Raw genomic sequence first — 22,035 nt, forward strand, 5'->3', positions numbered from 1 at the left:
CACTTGTCCTGGAGATGCTATCTTCAGAAAAGCCACAGGCACCTCTGGCTGGCATCTGAGAACTTGAGCAAGAGGGTTGACTCCTCCAGCCCAACACAAAGCAGTTTCCAGAGTCTAGCAAGAAAGCAAGAGCCTGGCACCAACACTGTACAGCCGAGGTACAGAAAGCCTACTCCTACAATCTTATCGCTTTGAAACCCCAGTTCCCAGATGTAACAACCACTGTGATACACACACACACACACACACACACACACACACCACAGTGACACACACACACTGTGACACAGACTGTGACACACACACACACACACACACACACACACACACACACACACAACTGTGGTTGAAACCCATGACCCCAAGCTCATTAATCAAGCATCTCTCTGAGCTACATCGCTGACTCATTGACTAATAACACTCCACTCACATCCCCAGTGCAGTAAGCTCCTCAATTAGGCAGTCACTGGCTTTGAGGTCAATCATCAGGTCTATTTCCAGGAGCACAAATTGTCCTCCTCTGAGCTAGGTAAATAGAAACTAACAAATGAGCACACACACACACACACACACACACACACACACACACACACACACACACAATCTGTTCCAGTGAACACCTCTGTTTGGGAATCCTTTTTCACACAAGTCCCCCAGGATGGTGCACTATTATTACATCCTGTTCATAACACAGAAAGAAGCCTGTGAAATGGCTAAGGGGAGAGGAGGCCAGGAAGTAAGGATCACAAAAGCAGCCTGTGGGAGAGGTGAGTACTCCACAGTTAACACAACTCACAGCAAAACAAGGTCTGACTTAGCCTTGCTGCCCCTGGCCACACGACAACCAAGTGGGACAAAGCGGCAACAAGAGCCTGGAAAAGAAAAACCTGTAGATCTTCTTCCCGGCTTCCCTAACACAGGCTCAAAGTCATTCAAAGAAGAGGTAAAATAGGAAGAAACTTTAGGATGCATTGAAAACATTTCAATTATTTTAGATCTCCCTAATGGAGAGAGTAAAATTTTTTTCTCATCTTAAAATTCAGAATAATGCAGGTAGCTTGGAATATTTACATTTATCCGAAGGAAACTGTTCCATTAAAAAACAGTTTCAACAAATAACGTCAGAATGCTCTTTCACTTTGTCAGTACAGGCAGCCCAGCTTTCAGACAATGACAAGCCACACTTCCCACAGTACTCCAAACCCTGCAACCATTTCCTTAGTAGTGTGAAAGGTGTAACTGATGGAAAAGGAAGGAAAATACCAATAGACTACTGTATGTGATGATGCTGGGTTCCATCTTATTTTACTATTTTATTTACAGGTGAAAATCTTCTGAAAGGCAAATTTATCTTGTCAGGAAAAATATCTATTTATTCTTTGAGGAAAACGCCATCCTCCAATAAAAGAAGAAGAAGAAGAAGAAGAAGAAGAAGAAGAAGAAGAAGAAGAAGAAGAAGAAGAAGAAGAAGAAGAAGAAGAAGAAAAACAGTGAATGAGAGAGGGAGACACTTTTCTCTGTGGTACAGTCACTGGCAAGTTGTTCATATTCTGTAAAAGCTTCTTACCCATGAGCCTTTCAACAACACTTATGAAACTCACTGGATCATGATACAAGAGGAGGGTCAGGAGGAGGAGGACCAGGAGGAGGAGGAGGACTAGGAGGAGAAGGACCAGGAGGAGGAAAATCAGGAGGAGGAGGACCAGGAGGAGGAGGACCAGGAGGAGGAGAATCAGGAGGAGGAGGACCAGGAGAAGGAAGATCAGGAGGAGGATCAGGAGGAGGAGGACCAGGAGGGGGAGGACCAGGAGGAGGAGAATCAGGAGGAGGAGGACCAGGAGGAGGAAGATCAGGAGGAGGATCAGGAGGAAGAGGACCAGGAGGAGGAGGAGCAGGAGAAGGAGGATCAGGAAGAGGAGGATCAGGAGGAGGAGGAGCAGGAGAAGGAGGATCAGGAAGAGGAGGATCAGGAGGAGGAGGACCAGGAGGGCCAGGAGCATCAGGGGGAGGAGGACCAAAAGGAGGAGATATAGTGGAAAGGCAACTAGTTGGGAAGAAAGGGATCCGTGAAGTGGGTTGGAGATAAACGAGGGAATAAAGGAGAATAGAATCAAAATTCCTTATATACGTGAAGAGAAATGTCCTAATAAAATTAGTTATTATATATAATTCGTAAATGTTAATAAAGACATTAAAAAACAACAACAACAACAACAAAACAGTGAGCAATCACAACAAACACTTCCCCGAGGGCTATCACAGGCCTCGACTCCTGCAGACACTGTAACATTACAGTTCAGCTCAGACAGTAAAGATGTCAGGTCTAACCTCTGCTAAGTTAATTCATTCACAATGAAGACCACTCCTGCCTGTCAGTACAGAGGAAGAAGCTGGCTCCCTCTCCAGTCTCTTTCCATTTGCATAGAGGGAAAAAAGCACAGCCAAGTTGTCAGGATCTGGAAAGCTGTCGTTTGCCATGAGAAGGAGAGATGGCACGACCCACAGACCTGTCACCAGCAGGCTCCTGCTGACGGTAGCTGTCATCATTAGCAGCCGCTCAGAAGGAATGCTATGATCAGGCAAGGAGAAAGCCCGTGCAGGCAGGCGTTTCCTCCCGAGAAGATGCTGTGTAAGGCTTTGCTGAGGACCTCCCTGCCATCCTCGATAGAAGAGGTAATCTGTTGCCTTTGTAATTGAGCAGGATGGAAAGCAAGGTGTCGGTTTCAATTCTACCCAGCTGAATTTAATAAAAGCTCCCATCGACTCAGCGACATGAAAATAAGTGCAAACATTTGCAAAATGAACTCTTCCTGTCATGGAATAGTTTCTGGCTGATTTAGGGAGAGCAGGGCTTTTAATGAGACTTGAGATGTTTGTGTTCTGGTTATTTCCGTAGCTGTTAGGTGCCTCTGGGTTATAGTGAATGGTACAGAAAAATCCAAAAGTGAGAAGTAAGGATTTCTCTGCACAAATACTTGCCGGAGTCTTCTGGCATCAGCTTAATAGGACTCTAGAAACAATGCTGTTATGGCAGATGACCCCCCCTTGTAGAACATAGAATATGGAATACTAAGAGGGAAAAAAAACTTGCTTTGTTCCTTCTGTGCTATGGGTGACGCTCCTGTAAGAGTTTCTTGGAATGATGGCATGTAATTTTGCCCATCACTGGCTTTCAGCGTTGTAAAAATAAGCCCTCTCCTTATTGTCCTTTATTCCCTTCCCCTTGTGATTGGACAGGGCATTGTTAGACCGTAAATGGCTTTCATAGAATTGAAGATAACAGGGCTGATCTAAAGAGACACCAGGGATACTGAGTAGGTAGCTGACCATAAACTGTTTCACTAGCCCCATACATGGTACCAGAAAAAGTTATTAACAGAGGAAACTATACTGGCCATACAAATCATGCACGAGGTCCTTGCAAGCACAAGGACCTGGGTTTAAGCCCTAAAACCCATGCAAAGAAGCCAGATAAGGTGATGTATGCCTGTAATCCTCAAGCTGGGGATCAGGAAAGAGGAAGATGTCTGGGGCTTGTGGTTCCGCCAGCATCGCCTACATGGCAAACTCTACGAAAATGAGAGACCTTGTCTCAAAAGTGTTCTTTGGCCTTCATACATATTTGCATAATATACACACACACACATACATCTGCACATATACAATGCACACATACACATAAAAACACACATGTACAAAATATTGGTTAAGCAAATCTGCATTTCATGTTAGCAATCTTTTTTGTTTGTTTGTTTTTTGTTTTTTGTTTTTCGAGACAAGGTTTCTCTGTGTAGCTTTGCGCCTTTCCTGGAACTCACTTGGTAGTCCAGGCTGGCCTCGAACTCACAGAGATCCGCCTGCCTCTGCCTCCCGGTGCGCCACCACCGCCCGGCTTCATGTTAGCAATCTTAATGCTTAAGGCAGCTCAATATAGCAGAAATGTCACTGTTACAGTTTGGATGTGAAATGTCCCTCTAAAGCCCATTTATTAAACATCTGGTTCTTAGTTGACAGTTCTATGTTAGGAGGTGGCAGAGACTTTAGAAGGGGGTACCAAGCTGGCACAAATAGGTCACTGGGGAAGTGTCTTGGAAGATTATACCTAATCACCTCATCCCTCTTCTCCCTTGGCTTCCTGTCCACTTGTGATATAAATAACTCTGCCACACTGTCCCACTACCACGATATTCTGTCTCAACATATACCTAGAAATGGAGCTGACTGAGCATGGGCTGAACTCCTTGAAGCCATGAGGAAAAAAATCTTGGAGCCCTGAAGTTGCTTTTATTAAGTATTTCGTCATGGAGATAACAAAACTAATCCAGACAGTAAGTCTACATGTAGCACATGGAGGTGTGATACAACAGACCTTCAGCTTGTTTCTATTTGTCTGGGCAATATCAAATCAAGGAGTGAGACGTTTCAAAACAGCAAGGGAAATATTACAAATCCTTCGTTTCCCAGGTTTGAAAATACTTACTTTGCCTTGAGTGTCTCCTCCTGAAAATTCCAGTGTGGATCCTCCACCAGTTGCAGTTCTCTCAATACCCTCCCAGGCTTGTAGGCGGCATTGATTATCATGGTAAGAATCTGTTGGGAGAAAGATACAAAATCAGCCACAACTGTGTCCATTCCTGTTGAGTTTGACAAGAATGTGTTGAAAACCACGCTGTTGACAAGAGGTTTCCGCCTTACATCTCATTAAGCGAAGGGCTCTGATGAAGTCTAATAGAGCACTGAGGCAATATGGAACTAACTCACCAACCAGAAAACACAAATCCTAGCCACCCTGGCTTGGAAATTCAACACTGCTCACTAGCGGGAGTGCCTGATGCTCCAGAACTCATCAGTTCATTATTCTCCAACTGGATGCTTCTACACTAGGGTCCTGAGACTTTCATTCTATTTTTAAAGACCTATGTTGGGGTCTGGAAAGACAGCTCAGTGGTTCAGACCAGGTAGCGCTCTTGCAGAGGACTTGTATATGGTTCCCAGTGCCCATGCCTAGCAGGTCACAACTGCCTGCACTTCCCACTCTAAGGATCCAACACCCTCTTCCAGATTCCACAAATGTCTGTACTCATGTGCATATCCCCTCAATACAACTAATTAAACATAAACATTAATCTTGTACTTCTTTGTGTAACCAATGAAGAAAACAGTATGTTTGGGCTAACACTGTGGGAGACTTCAGATACCTGTAAGAGGTGTAAGGAATTCCTGAAAGCTAATAATGCCTCAACTTAATGGACATTTAATTTGATAGTGTTCTTGGTGTGTGTTTTAAGCAGTAGCCTGGAGCATTTAACATTATCCAATAACATATATTTTCAAATAACACGCTTAATTCCAAATCTGAAGTCCAAGAAAATAATCATGTGGCGATTGCCTATAGCAAAGTACCCAGAATGACCAGATATTTCTATACTAAGGGTCAAAGGAGCAGATTCTAGAGAAGAGAGGTGTTCCTAGCAATTCTCAGCATGCCTATTTACTAAAACAGTCGAGGGACTTAGACCTCTGGGCACTAGCCTCTCACTAAGCAAGCCATGATTTCCTCATTTTTGTGTTTTGGAGACAGTATCTCATGCAGCCAAAGCTGACTTCTAACTCTGATCACCCTGCTTCTACCTCTCAAGTGCCGGAACTCCAAGAATGTGTCACCATGCCTGCATGATTAACTCAGCATTCACAAGCTCTGCCATACTCCACGCTCCTGATACCCAGCTACATCAACAGTATGAAGAAGTAAACAGGAAATCAAGTGGTAAATTCCACAAAGTGGCCCTCTGTGGCAGTTCCATGGGATGCTAGGAATACAGACAGGTACCACCCTCTTCTCAAGTTTACCTAAGTCCAGAAAAGGTGTAAATAGTCACATCAGGCTGAGGGCACAGACTGCATGTGTGGCCACATAGGACAGAGAGTGAGAAAAACAGTTCCAAGATTGGAGATTGAGAAAAATAGTTCCAAGATGGAGACAAGTACTGCTGCCGCCATGCCTACTTGGGTGGAAATCAGTCAACATAAAGGAGGTGACATTAGGAAAATATTGCCTGGGATGGATATACCCTGATAACCTCTGAAAACAATGAAGCTTTCAGAGATAGGGCTGAGGCTTCATTGGCAAAGTGCTTGCCACACAAATTTGAGGATCTGAATTCAAGTCCCAGTACCTGCATAAAAAGTCAGGAAGATATCCAAAGTCGACTTCCGGCCACCAGGTATACTCAAACGCATATACACACACATCTTCCCATACATGTATACAAACATGACCATTTATACCTCCCAAAAGAGAGAGACAAATTGCATTAAACAGTTAGTATGCAAACCACTTTGTCCTAGATGGCACTGGGCTTTGTTCCAATGGCCCAGACTATCCCCAACAAGAGGCACACTTGAACCCAGGGGTTCAAATGGAACAGCAAGGCAATACAAGCTGTTGTGGTATGTTTTGTTTTCTGCTTTAAAACAATCATCTGATTTTTCTGTTTGCCATCAGTACAATTTAAAAACTGAGTTTAAAAATAAATCTAATTAGAGCTGGCCGCAGTAACATGTAAAGTATTTATCATTAGGCAATAACATTCAGTTCATTCTTTTCATTGTGACTAGCAGAGAAAACCCCAGAGCTACGTTGTCATTTGCTGAATATCAGAATGCATTTTGTGACTGTGAATAGAATCAGAACATGCCTTCCAGAGTTCAATTCAGCCTAGAAACAAGCAGCAATTAAATTTGAAAAAGCACCCAATATAGATTTTTTTTTTCTCATGGCTTTTCCCAATACCAACCCATTTGTCTTCAAATTCAACAAAGGTTCTAGAATGCTAGCGTGCTGATATGCACAGTGGCTGTGTCCATGACTGCTGAAGAAAATACAGCTACCCCATGAAAAGAACTACATGGGGACTGGGGAAACTTCTCAATGGTTAAGGAGATAGCCAGACAGTATGAGGACCTGAGTTTGATCTCAGAACCCATATAAATGCTAGTTAGGGGCGGCAGCCCACCTATGATCCCAGCCTCATAAGACAGAAATAGGAGATCCCAGAGCAAGCTGGCTAGCCTGACTAGCCATATGATAAGGGTTTGACTGAGATGTGCTGTCTCTATGAATAGAGGAGAAGATGACACCTCAGGCCTCCAAATGCATTCTCACACTCCAGGTGCATGCCAGCACATATGCAAATATGCATAGATGCATATGCGCAGTACACACAAGCACACAAATGGAAGAATAAGAACTAAGTAGATAGTTATTGTCACTAGGCAGAGTTAAGCCAAACGACTTTGCCTTGCAAACTATCAGAATACAATTCAGTATGTTCTCCATAAGAGATTAGAAATAGCATAAAGCCCACCCTCAGCTAAGGACACTGTCAACCAAGATGTCTGAGTAACTCCAAAAGAAAATCCACACCACAAAGCAATGGCTCACTGCATCCTTTGGAGTTTGGGATGTTGAAAACATACTGTCATAAGCAAGTTCCTCTCTAATGGGTTATGGGAGAAAAGCAATGACCTCTCTAGTTGGATACATCTGGGATCAAATCTCAGTTAGATCCCTGTGAAGCTACAGGCCTTTGGGCAAATCACTTTCTCCATTTGTATGTAGAGCACTTTCATTTATCTGGTCATTTTCCCTATGGCTGCCACCACATTGAGCTCAGCCTCTGTGACCCTGCAGGGACAGGCTCCTGACACTGTTGGTCCCCTGCTTATTTGGTTTCTGCCACATTAGCTAGGAACTGTAGAAAGTCCTCTTAAGGGCTGTCCACTTCTCTTGCAATGAATTGGATCTGTAAGGTCCCTAAAGACCCAGACAGTACAGGCTTGGTCCCAATGCCAGGCACTGAAAGGTACTAGGATCTTTAGGTCACTAGAGATGTGTCCTGGAGTGGGATGAAGGAATCCTAGCCCTGTCTTCTTTCTCTTTATCAGTTCAATAGCTTTTTTCTACCAAGTGCTCCCCGCCATGAGGAAGCAACTGGACCAACTGGCATCTCAGCAACTCTGAGCCCAAATATTCTTTTTTCTTTTAATAAACTGATGGTCTCAGGTACGCTACAGTAATGAAATATGACAATACCCACATCGCCCATTCTTTTTCTCTCTCAGGTCATCTTTCCAAAAGTCCCTTCACAGAAACCTCTTTTGAGTACCCTCCGCATAAGACCACTTTCATTTTCTCATCATCAGCCCTCTCCCTTATCACTATACTGTCAATCTAAGCAGGCAGAAAGCAGGGGCACCATGCCACCACATCCTCTGTAGCTAGACTGTGACTGGCACTAGCAAGTGTCTGATCGACTTTTTAAATTTTGTTCAGTAAATTTCAATATGGAACCAGAAGCTAGCTCACTGAAAATTAATGACAAGAATCTATCTGATACCATACAGTAGAGTGAATGGAGGTTCAGGAAGGAGATAGCTTTGGTTTTGGATTGTCGTTGATACAAAGTCCTTCTCTATGGTATAATAAGAAAGTTCATAAAGTGTATCATGTCTTCCATATGGGAAAACAATAGAGAATGCCACAAGAGCAAAAGCAGCTTGCACTATTCTTTAGTTGTGCTTTGCAGACATTACCAGGCATCCCACAAACACCTGCATCACAAGCCAGGAACATGCATTATCATGGACACGCTCACCCAAGCCTGCTGCATTATTCTTAATGGGTTGATGTTCAACATTAACTTCCGGCAGTAGCAGCAAAAGCACAGCAGAGTACCTTCAAGAGGCATGTGTGCCTCCTCCGCCTTTGATTCTGATGACGGCCTTACCTGGGATTCAGCGACACAAGGCTTCTGCTCTGTCCAGTGTTACTGGGGGAAGCCATTACTATGGAGATTCACAATGGGTTACTAAGAGTGAGTGAGTGTTGAACACTTAGTTGAAATGGGACATCTGTAGCGCTTTCCCAAGGCTCAAGTAGCACTGTGTAAGAAGGGACAGAAAGAATCTAGGAGCTGGAGGAAAGGGGAGTGCTGTGGAACGCTGTCTTCTGGGAATGACACACCATTGCACTCTTTAACACTTAGCAGCTATGGCCACCTGAATAAGTCTGCATAAGTCTGGGAACAGAGTATTCCAGATAGAGTAGAGGGGTATGTAAGAGGCTCTTCCCATTCCCTGAGGATTTATGGGTTAGTTAGGGGTTGCTGAGAGAAGATTCATTTTCTTCAGTGGTGCAGCTGTGGGTAAGGTGCCCATGCTCCTTTAAACTACCACTCACCCACATTACTATAAGGAACGCTAATTCACTGGTCAAAAACTGTTGAAGTAGAAGGGACTAGTTGACAAGAGGAAGGTATCAGTAAAGAGGGGATGGACTAGATGGACATATTCAGGGGTGAATATGATCAAAATACAATACATTTACATATGAAAAGGTCACAATAAAATCCATTATTATTTAACAGATGCTAATAAAAAACTAATAATTAATATAAGACCATCCCTGCTACTTAAACGCCAACTTCTGTCTGTTTCACTGATGAACATGACTTAACAGCCATCTTCATTTGCCATCAGCTCCACAAATAGACCGCTATCTGCCTTCACACATTAGGAATGGATAGATGATAAATAATGAGACAGATACAAGTATTTGATAGATGATAATGATGGTAATAGAAGGTAGACAGATACTATAATAGATGGTAAATAGGTAGACATATAGATATAAATAAGTAGCTGTAAATATATAATAGATTCATGATGATGATATATAATAGATGATAGATGAGGAAGAGGAAGAGAGATGATAAGTGAGACAGATATAATAATCATAATGCAGCTAGATGATGGCTGGATAAATAGATGGACAGGCTGACAGGTGCTAACAAACAAAGACGAATTAAAGATATAGATAACAGACAGGTATAGATGGTGGGAGAGAGACAAATTGATGGAAAGGTACAGAGGTTGGATACTAAAAGACAAATAATACAAATAATAATAGGTGGATAAATAGGCAGGTGGCAGACACTGAGATGGGGGTATACAGATGAACGTGGAGATAGTTGAGTAGGTGAACTAAGACAGTATGGAGCAGGGTTATATCTGTATTTCTTCAATCAGAAACAGGATGCCCATCTTGGTGGACCTGATACGCATTATCACACTCAGTCTCTTGACCAGACTCATACCTAAAAGTCTCGTGGCTTCTCCAGCAACCTCAACTCACTAGAGTAGAAAGTCACACAGCAAGTGATACACTCAGGGAGGCTCATCACCTCCAAAGAAGTGATACACCACAGAGGCTTATCACATCCAAAAGTTTCCTACAGGTACAAGCTCTGTGAACCTTTCTCCTAAGAATTAGCTAGCAGCAGAAAAAGAAGAGGGAAGACAAGATTGTGATATTTTCGCTTTCTAGTAGACATTTACAATACGTCGGGTTTTCCTCTATTTATTTATTTTTCTTTATCTCTACAGTCCAGGCTGCCAAAGAAGAGAGGTCACACCTGTGTAGAGCTTATGCAATCACAGAGTGACAGCCAGCTGAATACATCCTAAATGATGTGGAGAGCATGGAAAGGGACCCCCAGAGTCTCTCTGTTTGAAATGACATGTTTCTCTTTTTGTTAAACACAGGGGTTTCACCCTGGCAGATATTCTAAGGCAAATGCCTTCTAAGAGAAAACATAGAGAACCAAACCTCCATGTGCCACCCTGGGATTCTATCATCACAGCCTGCTGAGTTTCCTTAAAGACAAAGGAACAATTATTCGCCACATTGAGTATTTTCAGAGTCATTTCTGCTGGCAACACCTGGCTGGTACTCTGCCATTTCATTATCACAGGTTGAGATACTCATCCCAGGACACACTGACCTGAGTTAGCCGAGGAAACACTCTGTTTCTCTAGTTTCATGTCCCTGCTGGCTGGCTCTCCCTTTAAATATGAGGATGTGCACACCCCAAGAACACACTGCATATAAACCAAATGCAACGGGTAGACCAGGTGACTTAAAGGATGGCACAAGATTCTAACAGTCTTAGAATAATACTACATAAAATGGTTTGTCTAACCATCAGGGACCTTGGCACACTGGAGAAGACAGCAAGTTAGAATGATTTGTTATAATGGATGGTCCCAACTGGCAATGATTTGACTGAGCATGCAGGTTTATGACAAATGTCATCACTATTATCTGTCCCTGATAATTCTACGATGCCCATAAAATGGCCCAGCATATAAGGAGTTATCATAAGACTTGACTTGATCCCTAACACTAGAAGGTCAAGACCCACTCCAGGTCCCAAGTTTACTTTTAGATGGTGTTGGGAGTTGAATGGACTCTAGCTCCAGCTCAATTAAATCTATCTCTTCTCAATACCATCTCTGAAGTCAAGGTCAGTCACACATTGCTTTCCGAATCTCTACAAAGCCCTCCCAAGTCTAATACCCAGAAAACAAGTTGATGCATGCTTTAGCCACTACTTTCTAGAAGCTTCGTTCTCTCCAATATATAGACCCCCTCACACATATCTCAGGACCCCTCTCCTCAGCTTGCAGCTAGCCTTTCCAAATACCAGTCTTGCATCTGCCTACAGACACTATCTACTTAGAGCAGACCAGCCACAGAGAAAACAACGCCCGTTTCACATTTTCTGAAGATACAAAAGTGTTTAAATTTCCAATACTGCCGATGGCCCGGAAAAGCAAGGCATCTGTCTCTGCTTCAATTACCTCGTTCTCTTTAAGCAAAATGAAATTTGAAGCCATGCAGAGGCTCTGGCACCAAAGGAAGAGCATTAGCATAAATATTGGTTTGGTGGAACTTACATTTTTCTTCCACTCATAGAACTGAAGCGCTTGCTTTTTATTTATTTATTTTTCCTTCCATCTTGCTGCACATATTTTTAACCATCAGCAAAAATCAACTTTTGTCATCAGAAAACTGCTTCTGGCTAGGCTTTTAAATTTGGTAGCTGGCAAGTTATCAGAAAATGATTGGGAATAACCACTTTTGACTTGAAAAACAAAATCATCTAGTCAAGTAAGATAGCCAGCCCCTAAAGAGAGAATGAAGCCAAGCTCTTGTTGTTGGTTAACGTGGCTGGCAGATGATAGAGAGTCTCATGTTAGCAACCAGAACCTGCCATGTGAATCAGGCTTGCAGGCGCCCGCAAAGAAACTAGGTTAGTCACTGTATTTCTATCAGGTTTGGCATTCCTGAGCTGTCAATCAATACCGGGCACTAATACAGGCAAACAACCTATGCCACCTTAGCCACAGTCCAATCATGTCAGACTGCTGGCACTCTGAGAAATCCCCACAACCCAGGCCTCACATTCAAACTGCTTGGAATACCAAGAAAGCTACTCCCACACAGCTTCCTCTGAGCTCCTTGGTGCTACCTGACGGTGAAGCACCAGACAACCCTGAATCCTCTTAGGTTTTAGTCTTAAAACATAACACACCCTTTTATACCTATTGGTTAACCACAGCCTAATGTCCTCTGCTCCAGCCAGGCCTGGCCTCTTTGCCAGAATCTTCCCCAGATTCCCACCCATACTGTACAGTTGAGGTTGTACTTTACCTCTGCCAAGCCAAATGTCGCCAGACATATCTTAGTCCTCCCACCCCCTTCCCTCTGCTCTCATAAAACTGTGCTCCCATGTCTCTTTAGACTACACCTATGATTATTAAGCTTTGGATCGTATAATTTTCCCATAACCAAATGGGAAAATCAGATAGACAGAAGGTTAAGAGGGCTGGGTTTGATCCAGTGGTTCAGATAGCGATAGCACCCAGCTCCTAGCAGCTGCCTGGTAAACAACTGGTCAGTGGGTAAATTCTGTAGCCACAGAATTGTGCTCTAAAGAGCATTCATCCAGGCAGTGCAGCAATAAAAAGGTCATAGTGATACCATGTTTTTTAGAGAGAGCCCTGTTATGTGCGGGGTGAGAGCAGAGAGTTCCTAGAAGAGTCCAGAAACTATTCTACTATCCCAGTGAGTCACCAGATACCCCCTGAAGTTGGACCAATAAGACGCAGTAGAAGCAGGGCTAGAGAGATGGCTCAATGGTCAAGAGTACTGGCTGTTTTTCCGAAGGAGCTGGGTTGAACCAGGTTCAATTCCTGGCACCCACATGGTAATTCACAACTCTCTGTAACTCTAGTTCAGACACTCTCACACATGCAGGCAAACCACCAATGCACACAAAAAATTAATAAAATGAAGTTTGTTTATGCCAGGCAGTGGTGGTGCACACGTTTAATCCGAGTACTCGGGAGACAGAGGAAGGCGGATCTCTGTGAGTTCGAGGCCAGTCTGGTCTACAAGTAGAGTTCCAGGACAGCCAGAGCTATTACACAGGAAAACCCTGTCTCAAAAAACAAACAAACAAACAAACAAAAATGTAGTAGAAGGACTTCCAGTGTCCATTTACTTCCTCGTGGTTAGCCTCCCCAGATAGGAAGGAAATGGGAAGTACTCTCCGGGTGTTGGGTAACCAGGGCTTGGCCTGGATCAAGCAACAACACAAAACTTGTGAACACACTTAGAGACCAGGCAGGTTATTACTATCTAAGTACAGGTACCAGGCAGGCACTGTGGAGAGAGAGGACTGCAAAGATGCCATGTGGGCTGGGTTGGCAGCTCAGCTGGTAAAATGCAGGAGGCCCTGGATTAGACACCATTACTACATAAAAACGTGGGTGGTGGTGTATACCTGCAATTCCAGCATTTGGGTGGTGGAGGGAGGGACATAAGAAATTCTAGGTCACCACTGGATAGACAGTGAGTTCAAGGCCAGCCTGGAATATATGAAACCCTGTCTTTAAAAAGGCAGAGAAGGAAAAGAAAAGATGCCAGCCACTCTCTCCTGCCTATGAGGTCCCTTGGCTGTCCAAGGTACCTTCTTCCTTGAAAAGCTTGAACTATTTGGCCCTGAGTGCTCACTCCACATCCCCATTCTCCTGTCCTCCTAGAACATTTGATTTAAATACATCACAACATATCTCCCTCATTCATGGGGGAGAGCATGTTGATTAGACTGTGAGTCTTTTATGGTAAGGATGTCGCTTTTTTCATCTTTGAATCTCTAGTGTTCCATCCCCAGAGATGAGAGGTGCTTTGCTGGATGTGAACTAAACTGAATCGACTCAAGGGATGAGCCATCTCCTTTGGAAACTGAACACAACGTAAAGCTCTTGTGAGAACAGTTCAGACGATGTCTTACCTCTTTCAGCACCAGCACACACTTGCCAGGCCCCACCGACTGAGGTAGCTCTGCAATCCTCCCTTTGTTCAGGAACGGGCCTGAGAAACACCTGTGGTTGACGAAGAGCTGGGGACAGCAGTACTTCCCGTTGACAGTGCCTGCTGGGAGAGAAGAGCGACAGGGCGGATGCTGGGGATTGCTATACCATGACTTACGGTGCTGTCAAGACTTATGCTGAATCCAAAGATCTCGTCTTGACTGGTAGAGAATCTGGAGGAGAAAGGGGCTCTGAATGGTCCCTGCTTTCCCAAGACCTAGAGCTGTTATGATTCTAACTGGGCAGCTTGACTTGAGTTGCAAAGTATGACAGAGAAACGTGGTTTTCTCCTTTGACAAAGGTGCCCTGTGTCCTAACACCAGCACATTGCCAGGTCTGTAAAAGTGTCTTAAGATACTTTTAAACTTTTTAAAGATACTTTTACACTTTGCTTATTTTTCCCATTACTTAGACTTTTCTGTAGATTATATAGCATCTGAGATACAGAAAGAAGCAGACTATAACAATGACTAACTGGGAATCATTACACAGCCCAAGGACAGCTACTGTCATACAGATAAGATCCCCTCTAAGTTCTACCCCAGCAACTCCCCTCATTGCCCTTAGAAAAGGGATTCTCAATCTTCCTAGTGTTGCAATCCTTTAACACAGTTCCTCATGTGGCGACCCCCAATCATAAAAATATTTTCATTGCTACTTCATAACTGTAATTTTGCTGCTGTTGTGATTCATAATATAAATATCTGATATGCAGGATACCTGGTGTGTGACCCCTGTGAGAGGGTCATTTGACCCCCAAAGGGGTCGTGGCCCAAAGGTTGAGAACCTCTGCCTTAGAAGTAACCATCACCCTGAAAGATGCTATTTATCACTCTCACACAAATTAATAAACTTTACTTCTCAACACATGGAAGTGTGCAGTAAGTTATATGCATCTGGGGTCTTCACAAAAACATCTCATGGATGGTTTTCTATCACATATTTGTTAGCTTACTTAAGTTTCCTAGAGTCACAAGTCAATAAAATTATAACAAATTTGCCAACAAACTCAGAACATTCAGCTTTTACTTCTATACATGAGTCACTCCTCTTATGGATACACCAGTTTATTTGTCATTCCCCAACTTTTCCTTAAGTCATCCAGTAATGACTTGAGGAATGTATCTTCAAAAATCAACTTCTGCCTATGAGCAAGAGGGATTTGTGTAAGGACACAGTGGAACTGGCTTGTCCATTCATCTGCATAGCCACACTCTTAGTAAAGATGACCACACTGCTCCCTACAGTGACAACCCGCTGACATTCCCAACAGCATCGTGTTAGAGCGGCTGATGTCCCACACCCAGGGCAACGAGGCATTGCCAGGCTTCTCCACATTGCCGATATGATGGAGAGAAAATGCACCTCAACATTGGCTTTTGAACTCCTATCCTTTCGACACACTCAGCGGGGCATATTGGGTCTCTAGCTCTGTAGCCCAGACTGGTGTGGAGCTCACAGCTCTTCCGCTATGGGCTCCCAAGTGCTGGAATAACAGCTGTGCACACCACATCTGGCTTGATTAAAATTTGTTGGTGTTTATAAATACATAATGAAGTCTCTTTTTGGGCTAAGAGAACAACTCTCTAATGTCCTCACTCAGCTCTTACCCAAGATATGCCAAAGAAACAGTGGTATTTCTTCAGAAATACAACTATTTATGTAAAGATAATTTAACAGTTCAGAAAGGCTGGTTTCTTAAACTTAAGACCCAGTAGATAGGTAGGGATTTTATCCTGAATGTATGAAAGAGAGTAATATTACTGCAGTGGACTATAAAACAGTAGCTGATGTGGTTTTCCAAAAGAGCACTTTGAAATCTGAGTTTTATACAACAAGCTAGATAATTAACTTCACAACTGAATTTCCTTATAATTTTTGGTAGTATTACCCAGACTTTTAGTTAAATGTTCATCTAGTCTACTTATAAAATTGTTCTCTTTACCGCAGAAAGAACATCATCAGCTAATGGGAGTATTCATACCATGTAGACCATAATCCTGGAATTCAAAGCAGATTTTGTTTGGTCAAGAACACAGAACCCCCCAAGTTAAGTACCAGTTCGGGCAGACATATCTGTAGTCACATTTGGTGGTCCAATGGCAGCTCACAATTGTATCTCACAAAGATGTAACAGTGTGTTAACAAATCTATCAGTCACAATCAGCTTCTCAGACGCAGGTTTCCATGAAGAAATCAACAGTGAGTGGGATGTAAGAGTCACTGGGGCAAAGGTGCCAGAGACAGTGACAGATATTTGGAATCCCTGTACTCAGTAGGATTGAGAGTTCAAGGCTAGCCTGGGCTTCATGGCAAGGCCATGTCTCAAAAGGGTCAAGTGGAACTGTGATAAAATGTCAAGAAAGGAATGCCCAATACTAATGCTCAATGTTTTCCCTTTCTTCACGTGGTCCATAACACAGAATGCCAATCTGATTTGTAATGGCCAATTAGCAAACAGATCCTTCTCCTGAGGATTATAGGACCTGTCTACAGCTCTTAATCTAACAGTAGTAAAGATGAAGTACAACTTTAGCTTAATAAAAATTTAAAAAAGGTGTATCTGTTAGTGAGTAGCAACTGAGGAAAAGAAAATAGGCTCAAAGCTGAGATGCAGTGACTGAAACACGCATGTCTCCAGTCACAGCTACACAGTGGAATGAGATCGAGTCCTTCAAAGTCATTTACCTGCAGAGTCCACGTGAGGGAATAAGCAAAGGTCATGAGGTATTTTCTCAACAGGCACTGTGGATGACAATCTGTGGATATAGAAAATCAGTTATTACAGGGCACAGAAGAAAGGAGTGCATTGTGAAATCTTTTCATCACTTAAAATGACTATGCTGGAAATTCAAGATAAAAGTCATTGTAAGGTAGGCTGTGTGGACAAGAGGAGCACCAGTAAACTAAATAAGGAGGTCATTTTGGAAAATTGGTTTTCAAATCCATTTGATGACCCTAAAAAGTCTAGGGCGCAAGTGCCCCCGAGTGGCCAGCTCTGATCAATGAGTTTCTTCTGAACTTAGAATAATGTCTTCAATTACATTCTAGATACAACTGACATATAATTAATGTCAGACTTTTCCACTGTAATTGTCTAATTGAAAAAAACCTTGAGGTGACTTTGGGCATCCTTACTCTGTGCCTATGAGGGTCACGGCCATACTAAAAAAAAAGACTCAAGAGGAAAAACTATAGACTGGCGATTGTTAAAATTTTAACTCTGGCTTGTTCTGTTAGAGTTCAGGTAAAAAGTTCATAAACAAATCTGTGTGTGTGTGTGTGTGTGTGTGTGTGTGTGTGTGTGTGTGTGTAGTCCTACAGGAACATAGGAAATCTGGGACACACAAGGCTCATCTGTGCTGGCTGCATAGCAATCATGGTTTTTGAAAATTGACCTAAATGTCAAATAAAACACAGCAGATATCTTAGGATGGGGAGGGGTGCATCCTCCCAGCAGTGGATAACAGACTGTGGTTCCTTGAGCCCACAGAACTGGCATTAGCTGGGAATTTGTCAAAATCCAGATTCTCAGACCACATCCCAGATAGCCTAAAGCAGAAATTGTGGGATGGGGCCCAGCAATCCATGTGAGGTGAGAGAACCATTAATCCATGAACCGCAAATTAGGACTCCATCAAGAGTTCTTGTTAATCTATCTACTTCATGTTATGTAGACAAACTGGAGCCCAGTTACAAGCCCGACCCATGGCACTCAGTGATGATCACACATAAAATATCCTCAAAGCCACCATCCTTAGTCAATTATTGGTGCAAGTGTTTGTTTCATTCCTTGTATTTAATTGTAAGCCTGAATACACGAAAAGGTGCTCTTTTCGGTCAACTTTATAACCATATGTTTTTGTTCCTTAAGAAAACACAATCACTTCAGGTGGAAGGAACATTTGGATGTATTTTAAATACTTTATAATGCACAAAAGCCTCACCAGAAGTTCCTACTTTTCAAATACACCCTGCCCACATGTACAACACTCTACCCTAAAACACTCATTCCCCCAAAATTGCACACCATAATGGAAAAACCCACAATTTTTACATGAAACCAAATTTAATATTTTTTAAAAAACTCAGAAGTATTGTTTTTAAATGGGGATGTTAAGATGTCAAGGGGTAAAGCGGCTTCTCACATTCAGCCAGCTGCGTGACAGGGGGGTCAGGGTACTGAAGCCTTTTGCCTCTAGGCACTCAGGGTCAGCAAAACAGATCACCCATCTATAAAATACACTTGTCATATGAGGCCACCAAGAATCGGTACCAGAGACAGTAGTTTCCATTAGTGTGGAATAAAAAGTAAGAAATAACCATGGGGGCTGTAGAAGGCTTTGAGAGTGGACTCCATATTTTGCACATAATAACTGCACAAGGAATAAAAGCTGTCACCATCGATGATGACATGCTTGTTAGCTAATGCCCCAAGAAAATCACACAGGCTCTTTATAGCTAATCATGCAATTTGGGAGGGGGGAAAAAAGGAAGAAGAAAAACATACTTTTTTTCCGGCTGTACAACTGCAATCTTTCTCTTCTTTTCTACTGTAAAACAGGAAAACGACATTGTTAGTGAGGCTAGTCCTTTTTTAATGGCTTAGTGTAAAAGTGCACCCTGTTTTATTTATTTAGAGATAGGGCCTCATTCAGGCTAGAACTGGATATATAGCTGCCAGCAACCTTGAACGTCTGATCCTCCAGGACCCACCTCCAAAGTGCTAGGATTACCTGGGTGCACCACTACGCCCAGTTTGTGCAGTGCTGGGCCTGACTGAGCTCAGGCTTCAGTGCATGCTGGGTAGGTGGCCATGTAGGTATGCACTGTCTCAACAGAGCTGCTTCCCCAGCTCCTCCTTATTTCTGAATAGGACAAGAATCATCTCTCTAAGCCTTTTCAGCCTCTAAATAATGAGGGTAGTTTTTTTTTAGGACAAATCCTTAATTATTATTATTTTTTATTAAGATGAGTCCTGTGTCTATTCTTATAACTAAAAAGTTGCTGAAGTCAAGCCACAAATTTACATACTATCTACTAGCATAGAACAGATACGGTTTTATCAAATATGAAAATATTGTAAGTACATTTAATCTTATCACTACACTGACTATTTAATGTTAAAGGTCACTTTTAATAAGGAAGAGAAGGAGAACACATATTGTACTGCACATAAACACACATTAAGATAAATTGTTGCAAACTTGACAGAAATTGTGATAAGGTGAAGAATACTTCCAAAATAATATAAGCCCAAGTCAACCTCAATGAAAAGAAAACACTGAATTAGTGGGAGGGGAACAGGCAGTTCGCAATGTGCGTGGTCAAATATTCAAATAAACCAGCAAATAATGATCTGGGGAGATGAGAACACTCTATGTCCCTATTTCTTTGAAGACTTGTTTCGTTTATAATTATGCAAGTGTGTCTATGTGGGGTTATGTGTATGTGAGTCCAGCCCAGGGTGCCAGATCCCTTGGAACTGGAGGTTCAGGTGCTTTTGAGCTGCCTGATGTGGGTGCTGGAAACCGAACTGAGCCATTTGTCCGACTCCAATATTTGCCTTCATTCCTTACGCACACACTGTGCTGCAAAGGAGGCAAACTTGAGCTCTTATCCCACCGAACTCTAATAGTCGCAGAAATCTGATTATCGTTAACAAATGCTATGATTGGCATAGTGGTGCACGCCTTTAATCCCAACACTCAGGAGGCAGAGGCAGCCGGATCTCTGTGAGTTTGAGGCCAGCCTGGTCTACATAACGAGTTCCAGGACAGGCAAAGCTACATAGTGAGACCTTGTCTTAGAAAAAAAAAAATGCTGATGTTAGAAAATGCGGAATTATCTGAATCAAGACTGATTAACAACAAATGTGCATATAAATCTAGCTAAGGCCTACCTTTTTATAAAGGTGATAATCATTTGTTAGAAATAAATATTAACAGAGGAACTGGAGAGATGGTCACTCACATGTACATATATCTGAACATAAACACATACATACACACACACCAAGTAAAAAATAACCTGGGGTACATAGTGAGACCCTTTCTCAAAAACTGAGGGAAAAGAAAATTAAAAATATGATGTTTAATCTCTGTTTTCCCAAATCAAAACAATGGATTATGTGGCCTCCTTTAATTGTCTCCTTACTGTCACCTATAAAATATGCCCAAATGTCTGTTTGATAACAGCACTTAAAGAATGATTGAGACAATAATAACATAGGCATTCCTTAGGACATCTAGGACCTTTATTTTCACAACCTCCTGCACCAACTTGCTCATTTATTCACCAAGATTGTGGACACTATGTGTTCAATCATCCCATCCCACTGGGCAACACTTACAAACTGTTTTTTGTGGTGTAGTCAAAGGATAAAAATTCGCTTCACACCAGCCTACAGGGAAGATATCCATGGAATCCATGTCCACAATGACCTCTGGGATTGGAGGCTGCAGACCTGTGTGGGGAAGAAACCAACATAATGGGTACCAAAAATAAACAGAAGGAAACAACACACACACACACACACACACACACACACACACACACACACACACACACACACGAAAGCATCCCTAAGACTCAGAAACGCATTCCTGCAAATGTTTTAAAAAACGATAATAGTATGGAGGATGGCTTGTAGAGTGTGTAGTCTTAAGGTGGGTACAAATGTTGAAATTACTTAACGATGAGAATCTGAGATATTTCAAATAAAACAGGAGTTTGGAAAAAAAAGATACATATTGCCCTAAAAACGAGGAGGGAAGAAGGATGCTAGGAAAAATTGGATCAGAGCCAGATATGCTCAAAAGGGACCAGATGTCCCCTTTCCTAAGAGTAGTTATGAAATTAAAGACATGTGGTACAACTTGTAAGCCACCGTGACAGAATTTGTTCCACACCAAGCAAAAAGTAACTGTCAACTAAATAAAAGCAAACTTTACAGCCAAAAGCAACAGCTATAGGGAAACCACTGTTTCGGAACAGACTAGAGATAAGGCCATTTCCTGAGAGGATGTGTTTGTCTCTCAGCTTTGACTGGAGTGACTCGTATATGTATGTGCATGTGTATGTGTATGTGTATGTGTATATGTATGTGTATGTGTGTATTCATGTTTGTGTGTGTGCAGTTGCATGTGTGTGCAGGTGTGAGTGCACTCCCATGTGGAGTCCAAGAAGTCAACCTCCAGTGTCATTGGCCACACACACCTGTATCTTAGTTTTTGAGATAGGGTCGTCCCTGACCCTGAGATCCTAAGTAGGCTCACCAGTGACCCTCAGGCATCCACCTGTCTCTGTGTCCTCATGTTCCCCACCCAAAGATTAAATCCTAAGAGCTTATTCACCAGGCCAGGCAGCCTGGTCAAAATGGCGAGCTCCAGATTCTGTGAAAGACCATGTCTTGAGGAAATAGGATGGAAAGAAAGCAGAGGAAGGCACCGAAGTCCCTCCCTGCCATCTGCACAGGTACACATAGGCTGTGAATAGGATGAATGAAAGCATTTGGAGTATATGCATATGCCACACACATATATACCACAGCAAGGGGGGAAAGAGAAACAGAGAGGGAGGGAGGGAGGGAGAGAGGGAGGGAGGGAGGGAGGGAGGGAGGGAGGGAGGGAGGGAGACACACACAGTGTGAGGGGGGAGGGAGGGAGCGGGGGGGGGAGAGAGAGAGAGAGAGAGAGAGAGAGAGAGAGAGAGAGAGGACAAATACATGCTCAAGTAAGCAATGTGGGTATCACC

General features: G+C 42.8%; 1 protein-coding gene across 1 annotated transcript in view; it reads right to left on the reverse strand.

Moving 5' to 3' along the window:
* Sfmbt2 (Scm like with four mbt domains 2) overlaps positions 1 to 22,035 on the reverse strand; it is a 184,561-nt gene that overhangs the window by 24,764 nt on the left and 137,762 nt on the right. Inside the window, exons 12-16 of the mRNA XM_059263508.1 lie at positions 20,633 to 20,746; positions 18,791 to 18,833; positions 16,969 to 17,039; positions 14,202 to 14,344; positions 4,481 to 4,590 (exon numbers count right to left, since the gene is read on the reverse strand). Of these exons, the coding sequence (XP_059119491.1) occupies positions 4,481 to 4,590; positions 14,202 to 14,344; positions 16,969 to 17,039; positions 18,791 to 18,833; positions 20,633 to 20,746 (481 nt within the window). The remainder of the gene's footprint in view (positions 1 to 4,480; positions 4,591 to 14,201; positions 14,345 to 16,968; positions 17,040 to 18,790; positions 18,834 to 20,632; positions 20,747 to 22,035) is intronic.

Source organism: Peromyscus eremicus, chromosome 5 (genome assembly GCF_949786415.1).
Source record: "Peromyscus eremicus chromosome 5, PerEre_H2_v1, whole genome shotgun sequence".
Taxonomy (NCBI): Eukaryota; Metazoa; Chordata; class Mammalia; order Rodentia; family Cricetidae; genus Peromyscus; species Peromyscus eremicus.